Source organism: Sturnira hondurensis, unplaced genomic scaffold (genome assembly GCF_014824575.4).
Source record: "Sturnira hondurensis isolate 20B ecotype Veracruz unplaced genomic scaffold, ASM1482457v3 Scaffold0008640, whole genome shotgun sequence".
Taxonomy (NCBI): Eukaryota; Metazoa; Chordata; class Mammalia; order Chiroptera; family Phyllostomidae; genus Sturnira; species Sturnira hondurensis.
Genome location: NW_028081271.1, coordinates 8,974,252 through 8,996,181, shown reverse-complemented (window position 1 = coordinate 8,996,181; position 21,930 = coordinate 8,974,252). Strand labels below are relative to the sequence as shown.

The following is a 21,930-nucleotide window of genomic DNA, read 5'->3' as shown; positions in this document are numbered from 1 at the left end:
GACCAGGCTGCAAGAGACCTCTGGCACCACCACGGGGTCTCCAAAAATGACCGGCCCAAAGTCACGTCAGCTGATTAGAGGTGGAATCCAGGGTCCTCTGGTGCACAGGAGAGGACACCCCTGCCCAGAGCCACTTCCTAACAGGAGACCAGGTGTGCCCTTTACGTCGATGCTGTTTACCTGCACTCCCCAGCCGGTTCTAAAATGTGGTTCAACACATTTTAAAGTTCATTAAAAACCAACTTTTTTTTTTCATGAATATAAAACAATCACATTTCCCATAACTTCGAATAACTAATTATACCCAAATATTAAAGTAATCTATTCCCTTAGCTTTCTACTCTATCAAAAGGTCCATTAATACTCAATACAAAATACTGAACTTTGGGATTTTTTTCCCCCAACATGCAGGTTTGCAATTAACACTCTAAAATGTACTGACCAGAGAAAGAATTATAACAAATATATTAACACCTGAGAACAAATATGCACACCTAGTTCTGCCATATTCTTCACAATTAGTGGGTAACCAGTTGCTAATACATCTCTCCATTTCCTCCACCATTCCCAGGCAGGCATTTCACTTACCACAAACAGAGACCCATATTCAAAGTCCTCACTCATGACTTCCTTTTTTAGTTCTTGTTGTTCCTGAGGTGTCCCGGCTTCTTTTTCACCCTTCTTTTCGGGGCTAATCCTCTGGACGCTGGAAACATAGGTCCTTTCCAAACAGTCTGTGCTTTCCATTTGAACGGGGAATAGGTCTTTGCCCTTCTGAAAAGCTGAAGCCACGGACCCAGGCTCACATGCTGAATGGGAAGAACTTGCTTTGTCAACATCTTCCTGATTTGACTTCACGGCAGATGTTGTTCTTGCAACCTTGTGGGAAGCGTTTTTAGAATGAGTTGCAACATGTTCGGCCTGGCTAGTAATGAGTTTATTAAATTGCTGCTTCTGTGTTTTAGTAATTGGGATTTCTGCTTTCATGTCTGCGTTCAAGTCAGATCTTAGTTTTTTGCCCAGAACTGTCAACGGTCTTGAGGAGGAAACAGACGAGGGTGATGAGGTACTGGTGAGCAGAGGTCTGGGTGAGACCTTTGACAACGCAGGGTCGTTAGACTGTAATGCTGGTCTAGATATAACTTTTGCTTTGACGTTCTTGAAGTTTGGTCTCGGGTAACTTATGATTTTGTTTTTTCTAACTTTGCTGCCTATTGAGGCATTTGCTTTGGTCGGTGGTTTTCCTAGATTAGGTTTAGTAAGCTCTCGATTACTCTTCTCCACTTTGCTACTATTCTCTGTCGCTTCAGCGGGTGAAACAAAGAAGGTTGCATTCACGGGCTTGGGGACTGGTGTGGACATGCAAATTGCCTCACTTGTGCTCATGAACATGTCGCTTTCATCCCAGCTCAGGTCAAATGATGAAGCCAGCCTCTGTCCTGGGGGTCTGCTTGGTACCAACTCTATGGTGTGATTTTGGATTCCCAAATCCTTTTCCTCGGAGGCAATGTATGTGTTTCCAGCCCCAGCGAGATTATGTTCTGGGGTCAGCATCTGGGCTTCACTTTTATCCAAAGCTGGCGCCAGGAAAGGGCATTCATCATCTATATGACAATCAGACACTGTCTCTCTTCGATTATGGCCCGTTTCCTTTTGCCCATAGGAGCTCTCTGAACGTGTCTCACTATTTGGTTCCTCTTTAGGTAAACAAAAGAACTGATCCAGTGCAGCCCCACCGGGGACATCCATGCCATCGGGTACTGGTGTTAGAGTGTGTATCTCTTCTTCTCCAACTAGTCTTTGCTGTGGCCCATCTGTGTACTCACTGGTGACGTTTCCTGAAGAATACGGATATGCATTTCCAATATCTGGAACAAAAGCATCTGTTTGCATTACCATCTCAGAAAATGCCATGTACGTTGTATCTTGGGCCTCTGAAGCTGTGGTCGAAGGGCGTTTAAAGATGTCTCTATCGTAACTCGTTTCTGTCACACGCACCTTATCAGACTGGAAAGATGTATGAACGGAACAGGATAAAGATGTATTTCCACTTCTCAGGCCAGGTGGTTGCAGGCTTCCAGAGGCATGCAAAGACTGACTCTTGCCGATGGCATGGTATTTAATGAAGGTGCAGTTTGCGTGATCCACTTTCCTGTCAAATGTCTGGTTTAGCTGCAAGGCAGCGGGGTAGTCTGTACAGTTCAAATCCTCATCACTAGGTTTCCACACAACAGGCCAAGAGGTCTCAACACTCTGGTCCTGAGCTGATTCTGGGGAATGACGATTATCATGCAGGTACTTGGGCTCCTCTGTGTTTACAACATGGGCAGAAGACTGGCAGGGGGAATCTTTATGCCTATATAATACCTCCTCCCTAATGAACTCACTTGAAGACTTTGGGTGATCGAGTACTTCAATACTTGAAGGGTTTAAGGAAATATTCTCACCAATGTCCACGGCAGAGTCGGTTGTATAATCAACCACCATGTCATCTGGGTTGGTAGGATTCCAACTGCTGGTGGAACAGTTTTGTGTGGGTGGTGACTTTTGGTTGTACATGTAAGTGTTTCCATTTTTATCGCTGATAAATAAGGAGTGCAGTTCATCTTCTGTCTGGTCCTCGGAACGATAATCATTCATCCTGAATGTGAACTTTAACCGTCCGCAGTTTTATTTCTTCTCTAAATCCTTTCAAATGAGAGAGAAGGAAAAACTGTTCATCTTCTAATTTTTTCAGCACAGTTGAAAGTGTCTTAGTGTAAGACGTTTTAAAGCTGTTCCCTGGAAGAAATAAAACGTTTAACTCAAGGAAATGTTGGAAAAATTAACAAGTCACCACTTGATTCACTTCAATCACTTTCTTTTTACATTTAGAACATATGACTATGCCCTGGCTGGTGTAGCTCAGTGGATTAAGTGTGGGCCTGTGGGCCTGTGAACCAGAGGATTGCGGTTCGATTCCCAGTCAGGGCACATGCCTGGGTTGCTGGCCAGTTCCCAGTAGGGGACACACAAGAGGCAACCATACATTGATGTTTCTCTCCCTCTCTCCTTCCCTTCCCCTCTAAAGATAAATAAATAAAATCTTTAAAAAAAAAAGGACCCATGACTATGGACACGGGTAATTTATGTGTTAGTTAAAGTATCACCCCTTCGTATAAGTGCCAAGCACTAACTGATTGGGCCACAGTAGCTCCAAAAGTATCCCCCTTTTCAATAATGCTTTTTCATAAGAGGGAATGGGGCAGAATGAAGACAGGGACTGCCACAATTGCCCGTGACTAACGTCACATCTTAGGTGCCTCCTCTCTACTTTCAGTGATTCTTATTTGTCATAAGAGAGAAGAAAGATAAATCTGAAAATAGCATTTTCGTCTTGTTGGTTGAAAGACAATTGGTTCTTGTTTGTTCAGGATAGTCCTGATTTATGCCTGTTGTCCCAACATCATTAGTAATAATGTCCTTTTTGTTTCTCAGAAGGGTCTTGATTATTCCCCTGGAGGGAACAGTTCCCCTGGAGGATGACTGATTACCAGACAGAACTGGAAGGCACAGCAAATGGACTGAAGATCAATAAAGACTTAAGGCATTACCACTTCTCTTTTCCCTGTTCTCATTCAATAGCTCAAAATATTCCAGTTCAAAGTTGGAAAAAAGTTATTGATTCTTAATAAAGTGTACTCTGTTGGAAGCTCCTGAAAATGTTAAACGGAGTCACTGCATGACACGCAAACTCTCCTCTTAAATACCCACTGGAGAGAAATGAAAGCAAATGTCCACACAAACACTTGTCCAGAAATGTACATGATTCTTAATAGAAGCACTATTCATAATAGCCCCAAAGTAAAAACAACCTAAATTTCCATTAAGTGACAAATAGATAGCTAAACATTGTATTTATACCATACAACTGATATATTCTTCAGCCACAGAAAGGAATGGAGTATTGATACATGTAACACGGATAGAACATGACAACTTAAAACACCATACTTAATGCAAAAGCCAGGTGCAAAAGACTACATATGACGTGACAGTATTCACATGAAGTGTCCAGAACAGACAAGTCTGCAGAGACAGAAAGTTGATTAGTGGCTCGGGGGTGGAGGGCGTGGGGGGAGCAGTGACTGCTGATTGGGACGGTGCTTCACCTGAGGGTCACGAAAACATTCTAAAGATCACAATGATGCTTGGACAATGGTGTGAACATACCGAAAACTACTGAATTACAGCTTAAAAGAATCATTAAAAACAGTTCGTGAAAGCTTTCAACTTCAAGGACTTCTGCCAACTAATTTTACATTATGTGTTTAGTCACACTGTGATGCTTAAGAAAGGCCCAAGTGTTCACACCAGGACACAGGTACAAGCTCACTAGAACTGACTTTCTAATTCTGACATTTCGTGTCAGTCAGACGTTGTGGTTCGGTTCTGAAGAAATACAAGATCCGTGAGGGGGAAACAAAAAGACCTTCTGTAACCTGTAAGTTTGTGAATTATGAGCAGACTTATTTTTCCATCTTGCAGTCTTTTCTCTGCATTCAAACTTCAGGGACCCAAATAGCACCAGGAGCAAAGAAACAATGGAAGAACCAAGAGGACCTGCCTCTCTGCACTCAGAGCCTTGTGTGCTCCTGGCCACACATCCTGAGACCAGCCTTCACTGGAGGGAAAAGAGAGGCTGCGATGTTTATCTTCACAGCTCTTGTGTATGTGCGTGCAAGCACGTGCGTGCACACCCATTCAAAATCACGTTCTGAATCCTAAAATAAACACTGTATGATGGATATACTGATGGCAAATGTAAACTAGCCATTTGTCTCCATGGTAGCGCTTCGGTCAATACAGAAATTGCTGAAATAATATTTTTTGGCTAGCACCTTAATAAAACCTTTCATGACACAAACTAATATGTTTAGTCCTTGGGTATGAAATATGTTCCAGCAACATGTTTATGTTGAGAAGTACATTTGTTCATTTTCTAGACATACATGTGGGGTATAATTTCAAAAAGCACTAAATATGCCACACGTTTCTGCTCCCGTGAAGGCCAATCCTCATTTACGAGACTCTGGGATCAGCAAATATGAGTGACATCAACTGACACATTTAATAAAAATCATCAAGTTATTTGTATAAACAGATTTATTAGATTCAATTGACAGAGCTTTACTACCTCAGTTCCCTCTTCCAAAGTACATAAAAGATGATTAAACAAACGCACACAGTCCTACCCCTGATAAAAACTGACTAAAGCAAATGATTCATACATCAAAGCAAATGATTCATACATCGAAAATTACTTCAAGTAATTTTTAAATACCATACACGTATAAGAGGGTAAATTATGTTTAAATCCTTTCTGGTTTTCTCCTTGGTAAATAACACTGCACTAAACATCTTTGCAATCTTTGACTACCTTCGATTATTTCCTTTGGAAAAACTTCCCGGGAATAAAAGCTTTGGTCAGACAAAGGAGTCAAAGAATATGATCTTTTAAGGCTCTTGATATAGTCTGCCAAGTTGTTAAATGAAACAAAAGGCAGGATTCTTTATAATATATGTGTTAATACATGTATATCATAGGCATACATCTTGAGTTTCTCTTTTAAAGCTCACGCACTTTGTTCAGCACGGTTTCCCAGGCATTTTTGCTTGTCACTGTAACATAAAACATGTGTAATGGTTGTGAAATTCCACTAAAATCTAAATGTTCTAGATTTACAAATTGGTAGCTTCCTAAGAGTAACAGAAAACCAAAGAAATTACCACTCATTCAGCTTTCACATGACTGCTTAGCATGCTTGCTTGGTTGGGTCCACGATTATTTTTTTAAATTCACAAACAGAAATAAATTCCAACATTTTCTCCAGAACACACCATAAAAATGTGTTCAGAAGAAATACTTCAGGCAAGTTTTGATATATACTAAATCTGCCGAAGTTCTTTCTACTTTGTAGATGAGAGTAAAGGGCTTGTGGTACAGAGATTTGGGTACCAAAAAGATTCTGAAGTTAGGCGTGTCAGTTCCAGGATGACACTGTCACCACTCACTAAAGAAAACCAGAGCTTCACGGCACCATCACTGTGAAGACAAAGCCAGGGACAGAAAGGAGCTGACCAGCCTGCCCTCCGAATTTTGTTGGAAACGTTATAAGTTAGACATTTGGTCTCACGGTCAATCCCATCCCTACTCTAAGACTAGCACCTAAGTGAAGCCCTTGAAACAGGAGGAAAGCTGGAGCTGCTTCAGTGGATTCCAAAAGGAAATAAAAATCAAGTTGCGAAAAAAACCGCAGGTTGATTCAGTGGGTCTGGGGTGGGGCCTGACGATCTGCTTTTTGTCCATTTCCTGGGTGATACTGATGCTCCTGGTCCAGCAGTAGCCCGGATGCAGCAGGCAGCATGAGACTAGAACCCGCCTTGCCAACCAGATCAAGATACAGAGTGGGCGGTCTGAGCCGGGTACTTTCACACCCCACTGTGCAATGTGTTCCTCTAACTAGGGGCAGACTTCCCTTAACTTTGAACCCTTAACTTGTGCTTTTGAACTCTCCTCTCAGACAGCGACTACTCCCTCTACAGAAAAGAACTGGGGCTTTTTAGTTAGAGAGAATGTTCCATCTAAGTCCCATTTGAGTTTATTCCTTCTGTGTGGAGGAAGTTGTTAGTATAATATTCTTGCCCTTTTCCTGTCCTTTCACTCACATCACCCAGGAGAAATGAAGTGGCATAAAGGGTGTTGGAAACTGGGAAGAACCACCTGGCCAAGGACTAGGGTGAAGTAGGGGCAGCGTTGGCCGCAGGCTATAAGTTTTTTAAGGGGGGGACAGGGTGCTGATATTATTTTTTATTTAAATTATTGCAGTGACCATGATTAATGAAATTATACAGGTTTCAAGAGTACGATTTTATAATATACCATTTGTATACTGTATTGTGCATTCCCCACCCCAAATCAAGTCTCCTTCCGTCACCATTTACCCCCTCTCTACCCTCTTCTACCTGCCCCATCCTTCCTTCCCGCGGGTTGTCATCATACTGTTGTCTGTGTCTATGAGGGGTTTTTTTGTTGTTGTTTTTTAAGATTTTATTTATTTTTTAGAGAGGGAGAAGGAGGGAGAAAGAAAAGGAGAGAAATGTGTGGTTGATTCCCATGCACCCTCTACTGGGGACCTGGCCCCACAACCTAGGCATGTGCCCTGACTGGGAATCGAACCAGTGACCCTTTGGTTCGAAGGCTGGCACCCAACCACTGAACCATACCAGCCAACGCATCTAGGAGGTTTTTTTGTTTTGTTCTTCGTTTAATCCCTTCAACTTTTTCATCCAGCCCCCCAACCAGGCTCACCTCTGATAACTGTCCGTCTGTTCTCTGCATCTAGGAGCCTGTTTCTATTTTGTTAGTCTACTTTGTTTGGTTCCACATATAAGAGAAATCATACGTTATTTGCCTGAGGCACTAAATTTAAGAGGGGATCACTAACAGTGCCCCACTGAGCCATACTGGAGCCCAAAACAAGGGAAAAAGTCAACTGACACAGACCATGTCTTTATTTTTAAATTTTGGGTTCTTTTTGTTCATCACGGAATTCTTGCATTAATGCTGATTTTTTTTTAATTTACTGAATATTATTTATCTTGATCACTGAGGTTTTGGGGCACCACTTAAATTCCCTCACTCTTCTACCTTAGTCCCAGCCCTGCCCACAGAGAGCACAAGCGCTAAGCTGCCCATCCCCAGGAGCAGGCCCTGTGCCCACAGTGGAAGGGGGTGGGGAGATGGGAGGGGCAGTGGTGTACATGAGGCCTGCCTCTGCACTGAAGTGACTGCGTGGGTCAGTGAGTCTCTCACACACACCTGCCCCTCCAACTAGCTTCCGTCTGTAATTACAGATGAAGTCGTACAATTGTACAATCTGTAATTACAATTCATCTATAAGTCCACCTACCTGTAATTCATCTATAATTCCATGACAATCTGTCTATTTACTCTTTTTCTAATTTCTCAAATGGTTCCTAACCAGAGAGAGGAAGAAGGCAGGAATAATATTCAAAAGAGTGAAGGAGCAATCCTGACCGTGTGCTGCTCACAGCTTTGAGCAGGTTCCCGGAGACCAGGCCCTGGGGGGCCAGGCAGTTCCCCTAAGTTCCGGGATTGTGGGGAGTTCCAAGGAGTCCCCCAGAAAAGGCTGCAGTGGCTGCCACAGCCTGAGGAAGCACGTGGGGCTCCGGGCAATGGTCATCCACCCACCGCTTCCGGAGACCGTCTGTATTTTACCGACCAGCTCAGCCACTCTGAATAGCCACCTTAAAAAGGGGACATTACATATTGAGTCCTCTCCAACCTGTAAATGTTACCCAGGCAACTAACCCTGAGCTCTAAACAGGGAGTGATGCTTTGGGGGTGGGGGAGACGACATGTGGGGTAATGGGGTCTTCTGCCCCCAGCGAGGTGGATGGCGCTTTGCTTGTTTACCTTAGTGGTTTGCAGCCTGCACGCTGCTGCCCAGCTCACTGTCCCAGTAGGGATGTTGGTGTTAAATGACACAGACGGGGCAAGGGACGTCAAGCCTAAAACCACTCCTTCTCATAATCTGAGTGGGAACTCCAGCTCAGGGCAGCTCTGTCCACGGGTGAAGTGGCCGTGTCCGCAGGTACAGGAGGCCTGCACAGGTACCTTCAAGGCAACAAGGACTGAGCTGCACACCTAAAGCAAAGCCACTTGGGCCTTGGCGATCCCCAGGCTTTCAGCTGTGGGCCACACAGCTAGACCTTGAATGAGGCCTGGCAGTGGCACCCGGGCACCAGCAAGGCAGCAGAGAGTGGGCAGGCAGGTGCCCGTGAGGCTCAGCTGCAGCCTCGGGGAAGGGTGTCTGTTCAGGCCCTTTTACACATTGGTGATCATCATAATATTTATTGCTTTTTAAATGGCCACGCAGAAGGCTTCTGGGCGCCCGGTAGAAAACGAGAGCCCGTCTAGCTTTAACTTGTTAAGAGCAGGTCTGGTAGGCAGTGCTAAAGGAGACACCTCCAACCCCATCCACATGCATTAGAAGGCAAGGAGGAAATGCTGGGCGGGGTAAGCTGGAGGCCTCCTGGTTGTTCCAGTCTCAAGAGTCCCCACAGCCCTCCCCACCCTCACACGCTCTTTCTAGTGTTGCCAATTAGTATTTGATTGGATAATTAAATCTTAGGGGCTAATCTTCTCCAGGAGGCAGGTTTCTTTGACTTTAATTGCAGAGGTGAGGCCGAAGCAGGTCACGCCCCTGGAAACGCCGGCTCCTAAGAGAGAGGAAGGTGTGTCCCAGGCAGGGGCCCACCTGGGGCAGTGGGACAGTCTTCACAAACGCTACACACTGTTCCAGAAGGTAGGTTCTGAGAATATGGTCTACCCTGCCTTACTGTTTCAGGGTTAGGGGACTGGCTTGTTTTCACAGTGTGGAGGTTGGAGGGAGCGGGCAGAAAACAGCTCTGTGATCATCTGTGTCCTCTTCACACACTGGGTGCTGAACCAACACCTCTACTAAGGCCTGTTATTAAGGCCTTTTATTATTAATAAGATGCTAATATGATGTGGGAACTGGTCTTTCCCGCATCCATGGTGGGCATGCGTCCCAAGACCCCCAGTGGGTACCTGAAATCACAACTAGTACCCAGCCCTACATACCCTGTGTGTGTTCCTCAGCATGCATGCCTGTGATAAAGTTTAATTTATAGATTAGGCACAGAGGTTAACAACAACTGATAAAATAGAGCAATTATAACGACACGCTGTAATAAAAGTTACATGAGCGTGGTGTCTCTTCCTCTGATAACTGAGATGCCTACAGCCCGGAGACACGGACGAAGGGATGATTCAGTCTCTGGTGGGAGAAAGGGGGTGGCTCGAAACTTCATCATGCTACTCAGAACAGGGTAAAATTTAAAAAATTATTAATTGTTTTTTTCTGGAATTTTCCGCTTGTTACTTTGAGATTGTGGTGAAGCGCAGGTCACAAACCACAGAAACCAACACTGCAAATAAAGGGGGGACTGACTCCTGTATGGCTCCATTCACAGAAAATCAGTGCCTTGTTCGAGTCCCCTCAAGGACTGGTGGTTTGGAATGCAGAACACAGTTTCCATTATATAAAGAACTGCTGAGTTCCCAGACGGCCAAGAGATGCCGTTTGAACCTATGATGGAGGATAGCTTTCACCCAAGAGCACTGTTACTTCCCCCAGATACATGCAGAACACAGACAGCACCACATACGGGGCTCTAAATGTCAAAAGCAGACACCCTTTGCCATAGGCAGGGCCTCTGCATAACGAAACGTCTTCTCTGGTTTCTAATGGGCATAGTTGCAGGCAGTAATCACCCTTCGCCCAACACTCAAAGAAAGCGGCGTCTTGCTCTCGCCTTGCCCAGACGGCAAGCATGTTGGCATCCTTGCTTCCTGACTGCGCCTGCAGCCCAGTTGCGTACGCAGTGACAGGAAAAATTATATTCCCTCCCGACTTCTCTCTCCCTATGTGTAGAGTCAGCTAAAGCTAACATAGTCCTTCCTCAGGAGAACGAGCAGCAGGAAAAAAATCATTTGATGGGAAAATCTTGGTATAAATTCAACAGTATCTTTACCTTGGTAGAAGCCTACGTGGGTAGCAACTAACAGTTCAAATGCTCAGCAGTATTGGAAACAATGGAGAGAGAGTCACCTTTTATTATTAATAAGATGCTAGTTTGGAACCTTGACCTTGAAAGAGGTAAAGGCCTTGGAGCATGAGCACTTGCTATATACTGCTCAGGATAGGCTCAGTTTTGCTGCAATAATAAACAAGCCCAAGATTCAGCTGCTTAACATAAATGTCTAGGGGTGTTGGCAGGGAACTCTGTTCACATCCCTGATCAACTAGGCGTCCAGGCTGACCAATGCTTCACCTCAACAAAAACTCCCACCATCACCAGACACTGGGAAAGGACCACAGCAAAGCTGACACTCTTCGAGTTCCCACCTGAAACTGACGCATGTCACTTCTGCTCCCGTTCTGCCAAAGCAGGCTATCATCTTCCTGAGAGCAAGAGGACTGGAAATATTTGTGCAAAGCATTATGGTAGTAAGGGAAGAGTTTATTTCCACTATGAGTTAATTATGTCAACAGTCAGTACAGGACACATCATGTCAAACTAGGACCCTCACTAAAATTGGCCATGCCTGACACTCTAGTTTCCCTGCCCAAATTATATCATTTCAGCCGATATCACTTACCAGTGCTTCACAGCTTTCAGGAAAGAAAAAGGAAAAGAAAGGCGAGACATGAAGGGAAGGCTTCTGTCCGTCACCAACAGTATCTGATTGGTCCCCAAACGTAAGGTGGTTTTAATGACCAGTAACTGTGGCAGAGACTGGCTGGTCCCCAAATTAATTTCTTTTTAATAAAACTGAAAGCACATTCCACTAGCGAAAACAAATCAGTATCGGTGCATGATTAGAGACAAGATCAGAGGCTTGGCAACTAACAGACAACTCCATGTCCACAGAGAATCCCGAGCAGGACACCCAGGGCATGAGCAATCACCACCCTTGGTCAGAGGCCAAAGGAGCAGGAAACTGCTTCCACGCCGCCCACCTCTCAGGCCACAGACGAATCCCATTCCTCCAGGAGCCCTCCCCCTCCCCTCCTAAAGGAGAACGGCCTGACTGCCATGTGTCACTCTGACACTTTAGAATAGCTAGGTCACGACGACCAAGAGCAGCCGAAATATAACTGTTCAGCATGCACGGCTATTCTGAGTGGCCGCTGTGCTCTACGCCGAGGCGGCGAGCCGCTCCCATGGCAGTGGAAAGGCAGGGGGCCGACAAGGGCGTCACCGGGAGAGACACAGAACGAGTGCACACTGAGAAGTGTTAACCGACAGGAAAGCTGATGGCACTTTTGGAGCTGAGCTATTTCTGCCCCATGTTCAAAGACAACAACCCGGGAAAATAGTTGCGTGACCAAGGAAGCACTGTCCCAGCACACCACTTGGGTCACAGAGTGGATGGTCATCGAGTCAATATCCACATGGTTGTTTTTCAAAATATGGAAGCAAATAAAGCAAAGAGTGAAGACAGGAAATGCGATTGCCTCTGAGAATAGACATCAGGATGTTCTTTGATATAATCCTTTTATTCAGCATTTTTTTTTTGTCTTCTTAAACTCTGAGCACATGATAAGAATTAGAGAGTTATGTAAAAGGATTAATTTGAACCTTTACTATCTGCCCTGTTTTGTCCTTTCATTATGAACCATCTTAATTCCTTTTTAAAACCTGGACACCTTAGCTCGCCTGAACTTTAGGAGAAGTGCAGAGTGAAACTACACATGGACTGTGAACAAACTAGCAAACTTGAGCTGCGAGTGGCCTTTCTCTGAATCTAAAAGAGTGAATTATTCAGAGGCTGCTCTGTACTATTTACCCTGATTGGCTCCTGGAACCTGCTCATGTGAAGCCAGTATTCATGCTTCAACATTTCTCTGCTATTCAGTCTAGAGAAGAGTTGGTACAGGGAGGTCTGATCAGATCACTGGGGAGAAGCAGGGGGGTCCTTGGGGGAGGCGACAGTAAACAGTCTAGGACGAGACTGGCTGAGAAACTGAGCCCTCCCAGAGTGCGTGGGATTATGGGTGAGAAGATACGAAATAAAAGAAGTGCTCTCAGGCTCCCAGAGCGGCACAAGCTCTCTCTGAACTCTGGGGTTGCCTGGATGACTGTACTGCAGCTGCCTGCATTTCCCAATGGATGGTATTTTGGACGGGAAGGAACTCCAGGTACAGCCTAGGGTCCAGCTGGCCTGGCAGAGGGGGGCAGGGTTATTCTCCTTTGGGTGTTCTAGAGGGAACAGGCTCTGAGACAGAAGCCCGCCATTCTCCCAAAGTTAGGTAGCCTTTATATCTTAGGTTGTTTTAGTCTGTGAACTAACTCTATAGACATAATAAGATAACTAAAATTAATGGGGGGGCAAGGGTTGGCAGGGAAATGATAGAAGAACTCAGGTGTTAAAGTTTAGCTTTATTTAGGTCTAAGTGATTAAAGCTATAACTAAAAGAATTAAAGAGCTTAGCCTTAATTGATAGGCTTAAGTGGCTAATGCATGTGGGAGCTGTTATTCCAAAACTGCAAAGGGTTAAAGACTCCTTTCCTTTGTCACCAAACTTTTGCTTCTAGAATTTTGACCTGAGGGTGGCAGCAGGCAGCAGGACCCCAAGTGCTGTTCATAAGGTATCTATGGACCATCAAGGTCGAATGTCACATTCTGCTCTGATTATGTGTCAAAGCAAAGAGGCTCCCTTGCAAAACACACCCTAACATCAGAAACCTTACAGTGTGAAAATATGTGTCTTTTAGAATGAACGGAACATACAGAGCTCAACACTTCCAAGTCATTGACTCTCAGGATTAGAAGTGATCTTAAAAAATGATCAACGGATTAACACTAATCCAACATTTAAAGCTTCTTAGACTATAACCAATCAAATCTCTGCCCTCCTCAGAGAATGGGCCATGGTTCTAGGCAGTTCCTGCTTCCCCTGCCTCTGCAAAAGGTTGTCCAGGCTTAAGGAACCCAGTTCCACCCATCTCATTCCTCTGCTGTGCATGCCCTCAACCTACAGCCCCAAACAGCACTGTCTGTGTGCAACGTAAGAGGGTAAAGAAGGGTGGAAGGCAACGAGGATGGAAACTACCTCCACAGAACACACTTACACCGCTGGCCATAGCTGAATCACAAGGCCATACCTGCCTACCAGGCATGCCCGGAAATGGAGATCAGTACAGGCTACCTGCACCCAGCTAAAAATTCTACAACCATCAAGAGCAGGGAAATAGAGACTGAGGGACAAACGGCCACCTCTGCCACATTTACCATGGTCCCAGTCAACGCTCTACCCTACAGGGCGCTGTTCTTCACTAGTAACAGTCTAGGTTGGTACTTAGACGTCCACGGTGAACTGTTACATCTCAACTGCAGTTTTCTAGAAACCAAGAGGCTGTTCAGCTCAGGTCCACTCTGCAGGTACCTCACTAGACTCAGAGGAAAAGAGCTTCAGGACAGCTAGATGGCCCTTCCACAGTTTTGACATAGGTGTCATGCCACAGCGGTGGATGGGCTTGTAGAGCCTGAGGGAAGATCTGGATCACTTTGAACCATTCTGATGTCACAGAAAAATTTACTTCCTGCTCATAAAGACAGTCCATCGAGCTCTCTTCCAGTTGGGTTTTGCTTTTCAATGAACCCGCGTTCTTGAATGGTTCACGTAAGTGTGATTCAGGGCAGTCGTGCTCTTGGCTCTTGGGCTAAAATTCGTATTCAATTCAAAACTGAAGACAGGTAACAATGACAAAATCAATCCGACTAGAGGTACTCTTTGGGGCACGGATGTGACGGCCACCGTGTGCCGGCACAGTCAGGCGCCGGGGCTGCTGCAGGCTGGCCTGGAAGTACCTGTGTAGGAAGTCAAGCCACAGAGATGAGCTACGAGCCACACCAGAGGGAAGGTCAGCATGCAGCAGAAGGAATGGACAGAGCACGGCTGAGGATCCACGTTCGCTTAGGGAAGTCAGGGGAGACCATCGAGCAGAAATGGAGGGACGGGCAATGAAGCCAGAAAACACGGCACTGAGGGAATGGAAGGGCCGGGGACAGAATAAAGCTCAATGCCTCGGCCGCAGGGGAATGAAGGACAGCAGTCAGCAGGCTCAAGGGTTTGGATTCTATTCTGGGAACAGTGGGAATCTGCCCAAACTGTTAAGACCCATGCGAACCCTTTGGTTTGGTGAAGAATGGGGGGTGTCTGGGTGAGGAAAGGCACAGGAGGGCAGGAAATGGTGGGGACGGAGCTGGGGATGGAGCGGAACCCATCTAACCCAGCGGGGTAAGACAGAAAGGAGATGAAATGCCGGACAAGCTTCAGATGCTCAGCTCTGTGTCGTCTGCACAGAACAGTGAAGAGCTTGGCACACGGTGTGTGCTCCATACGGGACACTGAATTAAAACTCACTTGAGAAGACTATGTCGCTTCTGCAAATATTGTCACAAGGAAGCCATAGCGGACAGCACACAGAAAAGACGTGTAAATAATCACACACTAGATGGATACAAAAGGCTTTAAGCTTTTGGTATAAATTTTTGGAGTTTTACTATATTCTCTTTTTTCAATAAACTAACATGAGTCGGATACTAATTCTGGGTGTCCTAGGTGCTACAGAAAATACAAAGGAGATATTCAAAGAATGAATAAGAGGTCTAGGTTAAAGTAATGTACTAAGCAAAGAGACAAATACTGTTTAGTTGGACCATCCACACACAAGTAATTCAGTCATTCCTAAAACACACAGTTAAGAGCATTTAAGCGAAGACAGGACTCCACAACCAGCACGTTCGGAAGCATTTTGTTTATGCCGCGGTAACACAATGAAAACAAATGCCTCAATGAAAACACACTACTCCCTCTCCCCATTTACCCACATGGGGTTTGTCCTGAAAATACCTTTAAGACCTTTCATTTCATTAATTAGAATATTTTTTTCTAGAAATACTCAAGACTTCCTGAGTTTCCTGAAAGTAGATAGAAGCCCCTTACCTCCCTCCCCCCAAAAATATCCAAGTTACAAGACCATCAGCAGGTAACAGAAAGTGTACTCCAAAATGATATAAAACACCAGAAAAAATTTTAAATCGTCCAAGGAAAATACCTTTTTTTACACTAATCAAGATTAAATAATTAATCAACGCTCTCTTTAAACCTCACCTTGGTAAAGTTCTTTTAAGCTTATGTTTGCATTTTCACAAGAATGGGCATCTGAAAACTCACTTAATCTGTTTGATAATACAGCCCAGCAGGTCCTTCTTGGATTATCCACGCGAAGAGATTAAAAGCCTTTGGGGGCTACAGAGGCAGGCCCTGGGCCGATCTGCAGCCTCACAGCACCGAAGAAGCGCTACCAGCTACCATCTGCTAGACGTTTCAACACAGAGCCGAGTGCCTGACCTAAAACTCAGAAATTCCGATTCCTGGATGTTATTCCAAAAATATACTTTTATTCCAAGATTTTTCGGCTTAAGAATTTCCTAAAGCCTCGAAACCAGCACATGGGAGACCCCACACATTGACAAATCATTAAATCTGCATTCCTGAATGCTTCATCAGTAATTTCACTGAATGAATGTTCCAATGTGCTTCTTCTTACAAATGACTACACTTCAATATGCCTATATTCTTTAAACATATCATAAAAAGTTGTGTTCTCCCGATCCTTATATCTTGTTGCTAGGATAGTGTGAAAGCCAAATTGCTAGGTTAAACATGCTCAGAGCGATTTAAATCATAAATATTTAAATGGTTCTAGTTGTTTTCCACCCCTCCCTCCCTCTTTCACTGACTCTTTGTTCAAGTACATACATATACATATAACACACATGCATGGGTACTCAGTGCTATATCAATAACAGCAGAAATCAACAGCTATATCAACAACAGCAGAAAAACATTCAGATGACACGGTAAACTAAAATTTATATGGAATAGTTTTTTATACACTCCCTGCTATTGTAAGTATAACTGAGAAGTGACCATGGTCATTTGTAACAATGTTTTACATTTTTATGTGTTGCCTAATGAGAGTTTTTGTCTTTGACAACGTAAGCCCCAAACAAAGCACCACATGTACTCTTTCCCTCTCCAAAACGTAGGTGTAGGTGTGAGTGTATCCACATTTACTCATAATCATCTTTGCGTTGTCACACATTCCAGAATCCAGCCTGAAGGAGAGGTGCTCCAATATAATAAATATCAAAAATATAAAGAGATAACAACTATGTAAGATTTAAAAAGCAGCTTATTTTTAAAAGTATCACTGCTAAAATTTAATTCTAGTGTGTTTAATTTCAAACACCCCAAATCAATTACACTGAGGTAACTCACATTCTTCAGAATATCAAAATCAACAGCTGTGAAAGTAAGCAAAAGAAGTATTAGTTATGTTATTTGTACCAAAAAAGAAACCACTCAGGGTTGCACCTTGGCTGTTTTGCTACAGCACCGCAGAAACTACAACCAGAATAAAAGAAACCCGAACACCAGACCACAGAATGAATCCTCTCAAGAGACCACGGTTATCCAGAGACTGCTGGGCCTCACGGCAGCAGTACAACCGAGGGTGACGACTTCCTCCCCAAAGGAAAGAATTGTCCTTGGACTCTCCACCAGCATAACATCACAGACTCTTCTGAGGCTCAGAGGCGGGAAGCTCATACGCAAATGTTTCTGGGTTATACTGTATACCACTTACATAGCAAAACTCACACAAAACAAAGACGAAGCGTTTGCGAAAATAAGCAACTTACTGGTCTGTCCTCTGAGAGCAGTGTCAGGTTCAGTCCGCACTCACTGTCACTGGGTGACTGCTCCCGGAGTAAAGGAGCCAGAACAGCCCAGTGACTTCAACAAAAAGGGGGGGAACGTGGAGGAAGTTTTAAAGGAAAGATGTTAAGTATGTACCTACACCACATCAGGAATCCTCTCTGATTTAAGGGATAAGTCTTTTTTTTTAAGGTATACTCTATACTTCTCTATCTACAATTTTACTTCTCCTTTTCTATACTAATAAATTCTTAAGAATTTCACAGCCCTTACACTTAGCAAGTCCTAAGTAGTCAAGAAATTATCAAATTAATGAGTAATATATTTTATGTGTAAGAGAAAGTGCTAGAAAGATGAGTACCACACCATTACAATGGTTCATCACCATTCCCTTGAGTGGAAGGGGGAGGGGAGGTGGGAAGGACCCTTCGCATTATAAATTTGTTTCGTACATTGAAACAAATTTATTATTATTAAATAAATCCATTATTGAAATATGTCTAAGTACTTTTGGAAATATTAAAAATATGTTTCTGCTCCAATAAACTAAGACACATTCTTTGTAGACAATCCCTTTTGATCAAAATTTATTTCAGGGAAACTGAAACAAACAAACAAACAAATAAATAAATAAATAAATAAAAGATCTGGAAATCAGTTACTCAGAATCTCGGGCTGGCTACCGCCTCCTTCCAACACGAATAACTGGTTTCATCAAAGCTGTTACTTTACAAAACAGCTGAGCGTAGCCCCTTAATTAGATGGGACTTTCGAATTCTAACAGATTAGGTAAATCGGACAAACAGAAGCCAACAAGGCATCTCGCATGCACGCAGTCCTCACACGAAGTCAAACACTGCAACACGTAAACTTCTCCCGAAGTAAAACGTGACTCTTCTTCACAAGGACGACTAGACTCTTCTCCCGTGAATCCGGCCCATCCACGGAAGAGGGGCCACCGGCCGCCGTTGACTGCTTCATCTCCCAGCACGCAGCGTGGCTGGAGTTCACGTAGTCCAACCTGCTCATCCTGTGTGTGAGAAATCTGCGGTCTAGAGAGAAAAGGCTGAGTTCTAGCGCCACCTCTACTACATAACTCTAGGAGCCAACCTTCACACCTCGTCTTACGGAGAAGAAACCCTGGGGGCACCATTTACTCTAAAGATGCTGGTAATGGCGCCCCCCAGAGTCAGGCGATGCAGGAACTCTGATGACTCCCAAGTTCATACAATTATTTAGAGCCAGAACCAGGAGGAGAACGTCTAACCCCCAGCGCCTTCCGCTCACCACCATCCTGCCACGTAAAACTATGTGGGTGCAGGGAGGAAGAGAAAAAGGATGTGCGTTGTGGATAAAACCCCAATTTTCTTCCTCTCTATCACTATGTATTAAACCAGCTGAGGACAGACGGCAGGCGCACCACAGATTAATCCTGCACTAAGAACATCAAACACACCAAAAGGAAAGCCTGCGGAAACTAGAGGCCCGTCTACACAGAACAGAAGAGCTTAAAACAGTGTGTAAAGATGCCTTACACCGAGGAAACGTGTGACACAGTCTGTGCCCCAAAGCCGCCGGTGCGAACAAGAGTAAACCCCTCACTCTCCTTACCCTGCAGCCTCCTGGTCTCAAGTCTCCTGCCACAAAGTAAACACAGCGGGGTGGTGCGTCTGCTAAAACCAAACTACCTGGACCTGCTTCCTAGTAGAAGGGGCCAGCTTCACTCCTACTGATGTCATACCAAGGAAGCACTTTTGGCTACGATCGCCGATGCCAATTAAGATAAGAAACCAGAACATTCAGTTCCCTACTAGGTCTCAAAAGAGATTACATTTTCCTACAAAGGGAAAGTAGGCCAAGAACTAAACATCTTATGTTCAGCCCTTTCTGTGACCTAGTCTCAGTGATACAGAAGGACCGGAGTAAGAACATTTCAGATCCTTACTTGGTTGGGAGAGTAAAGAAGCAGGGCAGGTAGTCCTTACAGTTCCTGAAACGGCCCAACTCCTGTGGTTTGTCCCAAAAAAAAACAGAGCGGTGAGAAGTGACGAGAAAACGTGGGCACAGGTCTTTGAAAAAGGTATCAGAGGAGCCTTGTGAGGACTACAGAACAAGACCACTATAATCCACACACCAGAATTGGAAGACACTGATCTTCCTAAGGCATGACCTGCTATGAACTAAAGCATCCTTCCAGCTTCCTAAGCATGTGCAACAGGCACCCACAAACAGCCTCCCCTCCTTCCCCTGCTTGTCTGGAAAAGGCAACTTAGGCTGAGAAAGCACTTGTCCTTATTCCCTGAGACACCAGTGAGGATCCAAGAGAAAGAAAGGCAGGCTGTGAAAGAGAAAGACCAGGATTCAGAACCCAAGGAACGAAAAGAATGAATTCAGCATCACTGGAAATTGGTGTCTCTGAACCTAAAACTTGTAAAGTGTTCTGCGGTGGCTGGGGCCACCAAACCCAAGTGCAGCCATGAGGGAGGGGGCTGCCAGGGTCTTCTATGAGCCACGGAAACCGGAGGCTGCCTGGAGGCGCTCGGAGCTGGTGGAAGCACTCAGAAAGCCCAGCATGCCCGTCGGCAGCCTTCACTCACAAGGGCACACTTAGCAAAAGATGCTGCACTCTGGATCCAGCCCCGAGACCTAGCAGGGACTTCCCAGGAAGCGCTCCCAGACATCCCTCATCACTTCTGTTTTTGTCCACCAGTGTACAGACATGACACCTCCACACACGGGGATCAACAGCTCGTGTTTCTGAGTGGAGACTCGGACTCAAAGCACAGGACCAGTGTGTGGGCCTCAGGGGCAAAGCAGCTCATTCGAAGCCCCCTGCTTTTCCCACCCTGCAGCCCTGAACACGCTCCCCCCCCTCACCTCCATTCTACTCGTGAGGTTCCTTGGTTATGCTGCAGGTACAGGTGGTCCCCAGCCTACGGTCCCCTAAAAGCAGTGTATCTTCCCGAGCTCACCAGGAAATTTATGTTTGGTCAAAACTAATTCTTCCGGAGCAACGCTATGAATGAGGATTAGGTTCCCAGGCTGGCCCCCACACGGAAACCTGCTTAATCCCTGGTGTGAGCACCACGCGGTTCAGAAAGACCCGCTGAGCCCATTGCACGTGGATAAAGACCGAGAGGCTGAACTGAACTGGGGCATTACTTCCATGGCCAAGAACACGTTCCGAGTCAGGCAGCAGAAGCCAAGAAGTTGCCTGTCCTCCGTGACTCTGGGGAGGACAGGCAACACCACCCGCTACAATAGAATGCTGTCCAACCATAAAGAGGCATGACATTCTGACACATGCTACAAGCAAATGAACCTTGAAAACATGCTAAATGAAACAGACCACACACAAAAGGACAAACATGGTATGATTCCTCTTACATGAGGTACCTAGAATAGGTAAATGGATAGCAACAGAAAGTAGAATAGAGGTTACCAAGGGCAAGTGGGAAAGTTGAATGGGCAATTATTCTTTAATGAGTCCAAAGTCTCTGCTTGGGAAGATGATAAAATGTGGAACTGGACAGTGGTGATGCCTACACAACACCGTGAATGAACATAATGCCATCGAATAATATACTCAAAAATGCTTAAAATGGTAATTTTATGTTACATATATACTTTATCACAATTATAACGAAGGCAATACCACAAACTAGAAGTGCCAGGACTAATGGTTTACCTTCATTGCTACAGCTTTCCCAATCCATAGAAGTGGAGGAAAATGTCAACATTACACCCCAGACCTTCAAACCTGGGGCAGCCTCATGAATACTGGAGATGGCAAATGCTAACTCCTCGAATGGAGAGGGTCTACACCAGGGGTGTCAAACTCATTTTCACCGGGGCCACGTCAGCCTCGTGGTCGCCTTCAAAGGGCCGAAATAATTTTAGGACTGTATAAATGTAACTACTCCTTAACTGTTAAGGAGTGGAAATTACACCTCTGGTCCACACCATCACACCCCTCACCATGCTGACCGCTGCAGCCCTGCACAGCTGCCGGCTGGACCTGGTCAGTCACCGCGAAAGAACCCCCTTGTGCCCCGGAACAGACACCTCACGTGTGCAAGTCTTGTTGCTGCCATCTTTGTTTAAGTCTTGCTCTGTTACTACGAGTCATGAAACAGATAAGCGGTTTGAGAGAAGAGTAAGACTGTGCTAGTCACCGGGGCACACCGGCTAGGAAAGGTTCTTAGACAAGGCTGTCAGAGAGGAAGAAGGCAGCGCTGGGAGGAACAGCCCCACCCACAGCCAACAGACGGGGCAGGTCCCTGGAGAGCTCAGGTGTAGACCCCAGGTGAGGCAGCCTGGCCAACCGAGGGGTCTCCAGGGGCTGCCTAAAAGTCAAAGTGAGCACAACACGCACAAGCCCGCTGAGTCACAGGACATAGGAACAGGCTTCCAGGAGGCATTTCACGGTTAAATGGAGGTGCTTGGACCCCACAAACTACTCATTAACACTGGGGATACTATTTCCAGAGTAAGGCTGACACAATGACCTCCACTTGGAGCATTTCCACTCAAGGCCCGCTTAGTA

General features: G+C 45.2%; 1 protein-coding gene across 2 annotated transcripts in view; it reads right to left on the bottom strand.

The window, feature by feature from the left end:
* MTUS1 (microtubule associated scaffold protein 1) overlaps positions 1-21,930 on the bottom strand; it is a 129,256-nt gene that overhangs the window by 90,163 nt on the left and 17,163 nt on the right. For both annotated transcript variants that reach the window (XM_037055250.1, XM_037055251.1), the window contains exon 2: positions 589-2,781. In XM_037055250.1, coding sequence (XP_036911145.1) covers positions 589-2,640 — 2,052 coding nt within the window. In that variant the 5' untranslated portion in view covers positions 2,641-2,781. The remainder of the gene's footprint in view (positions 1-588; positions 2,782-21,930) is intronic.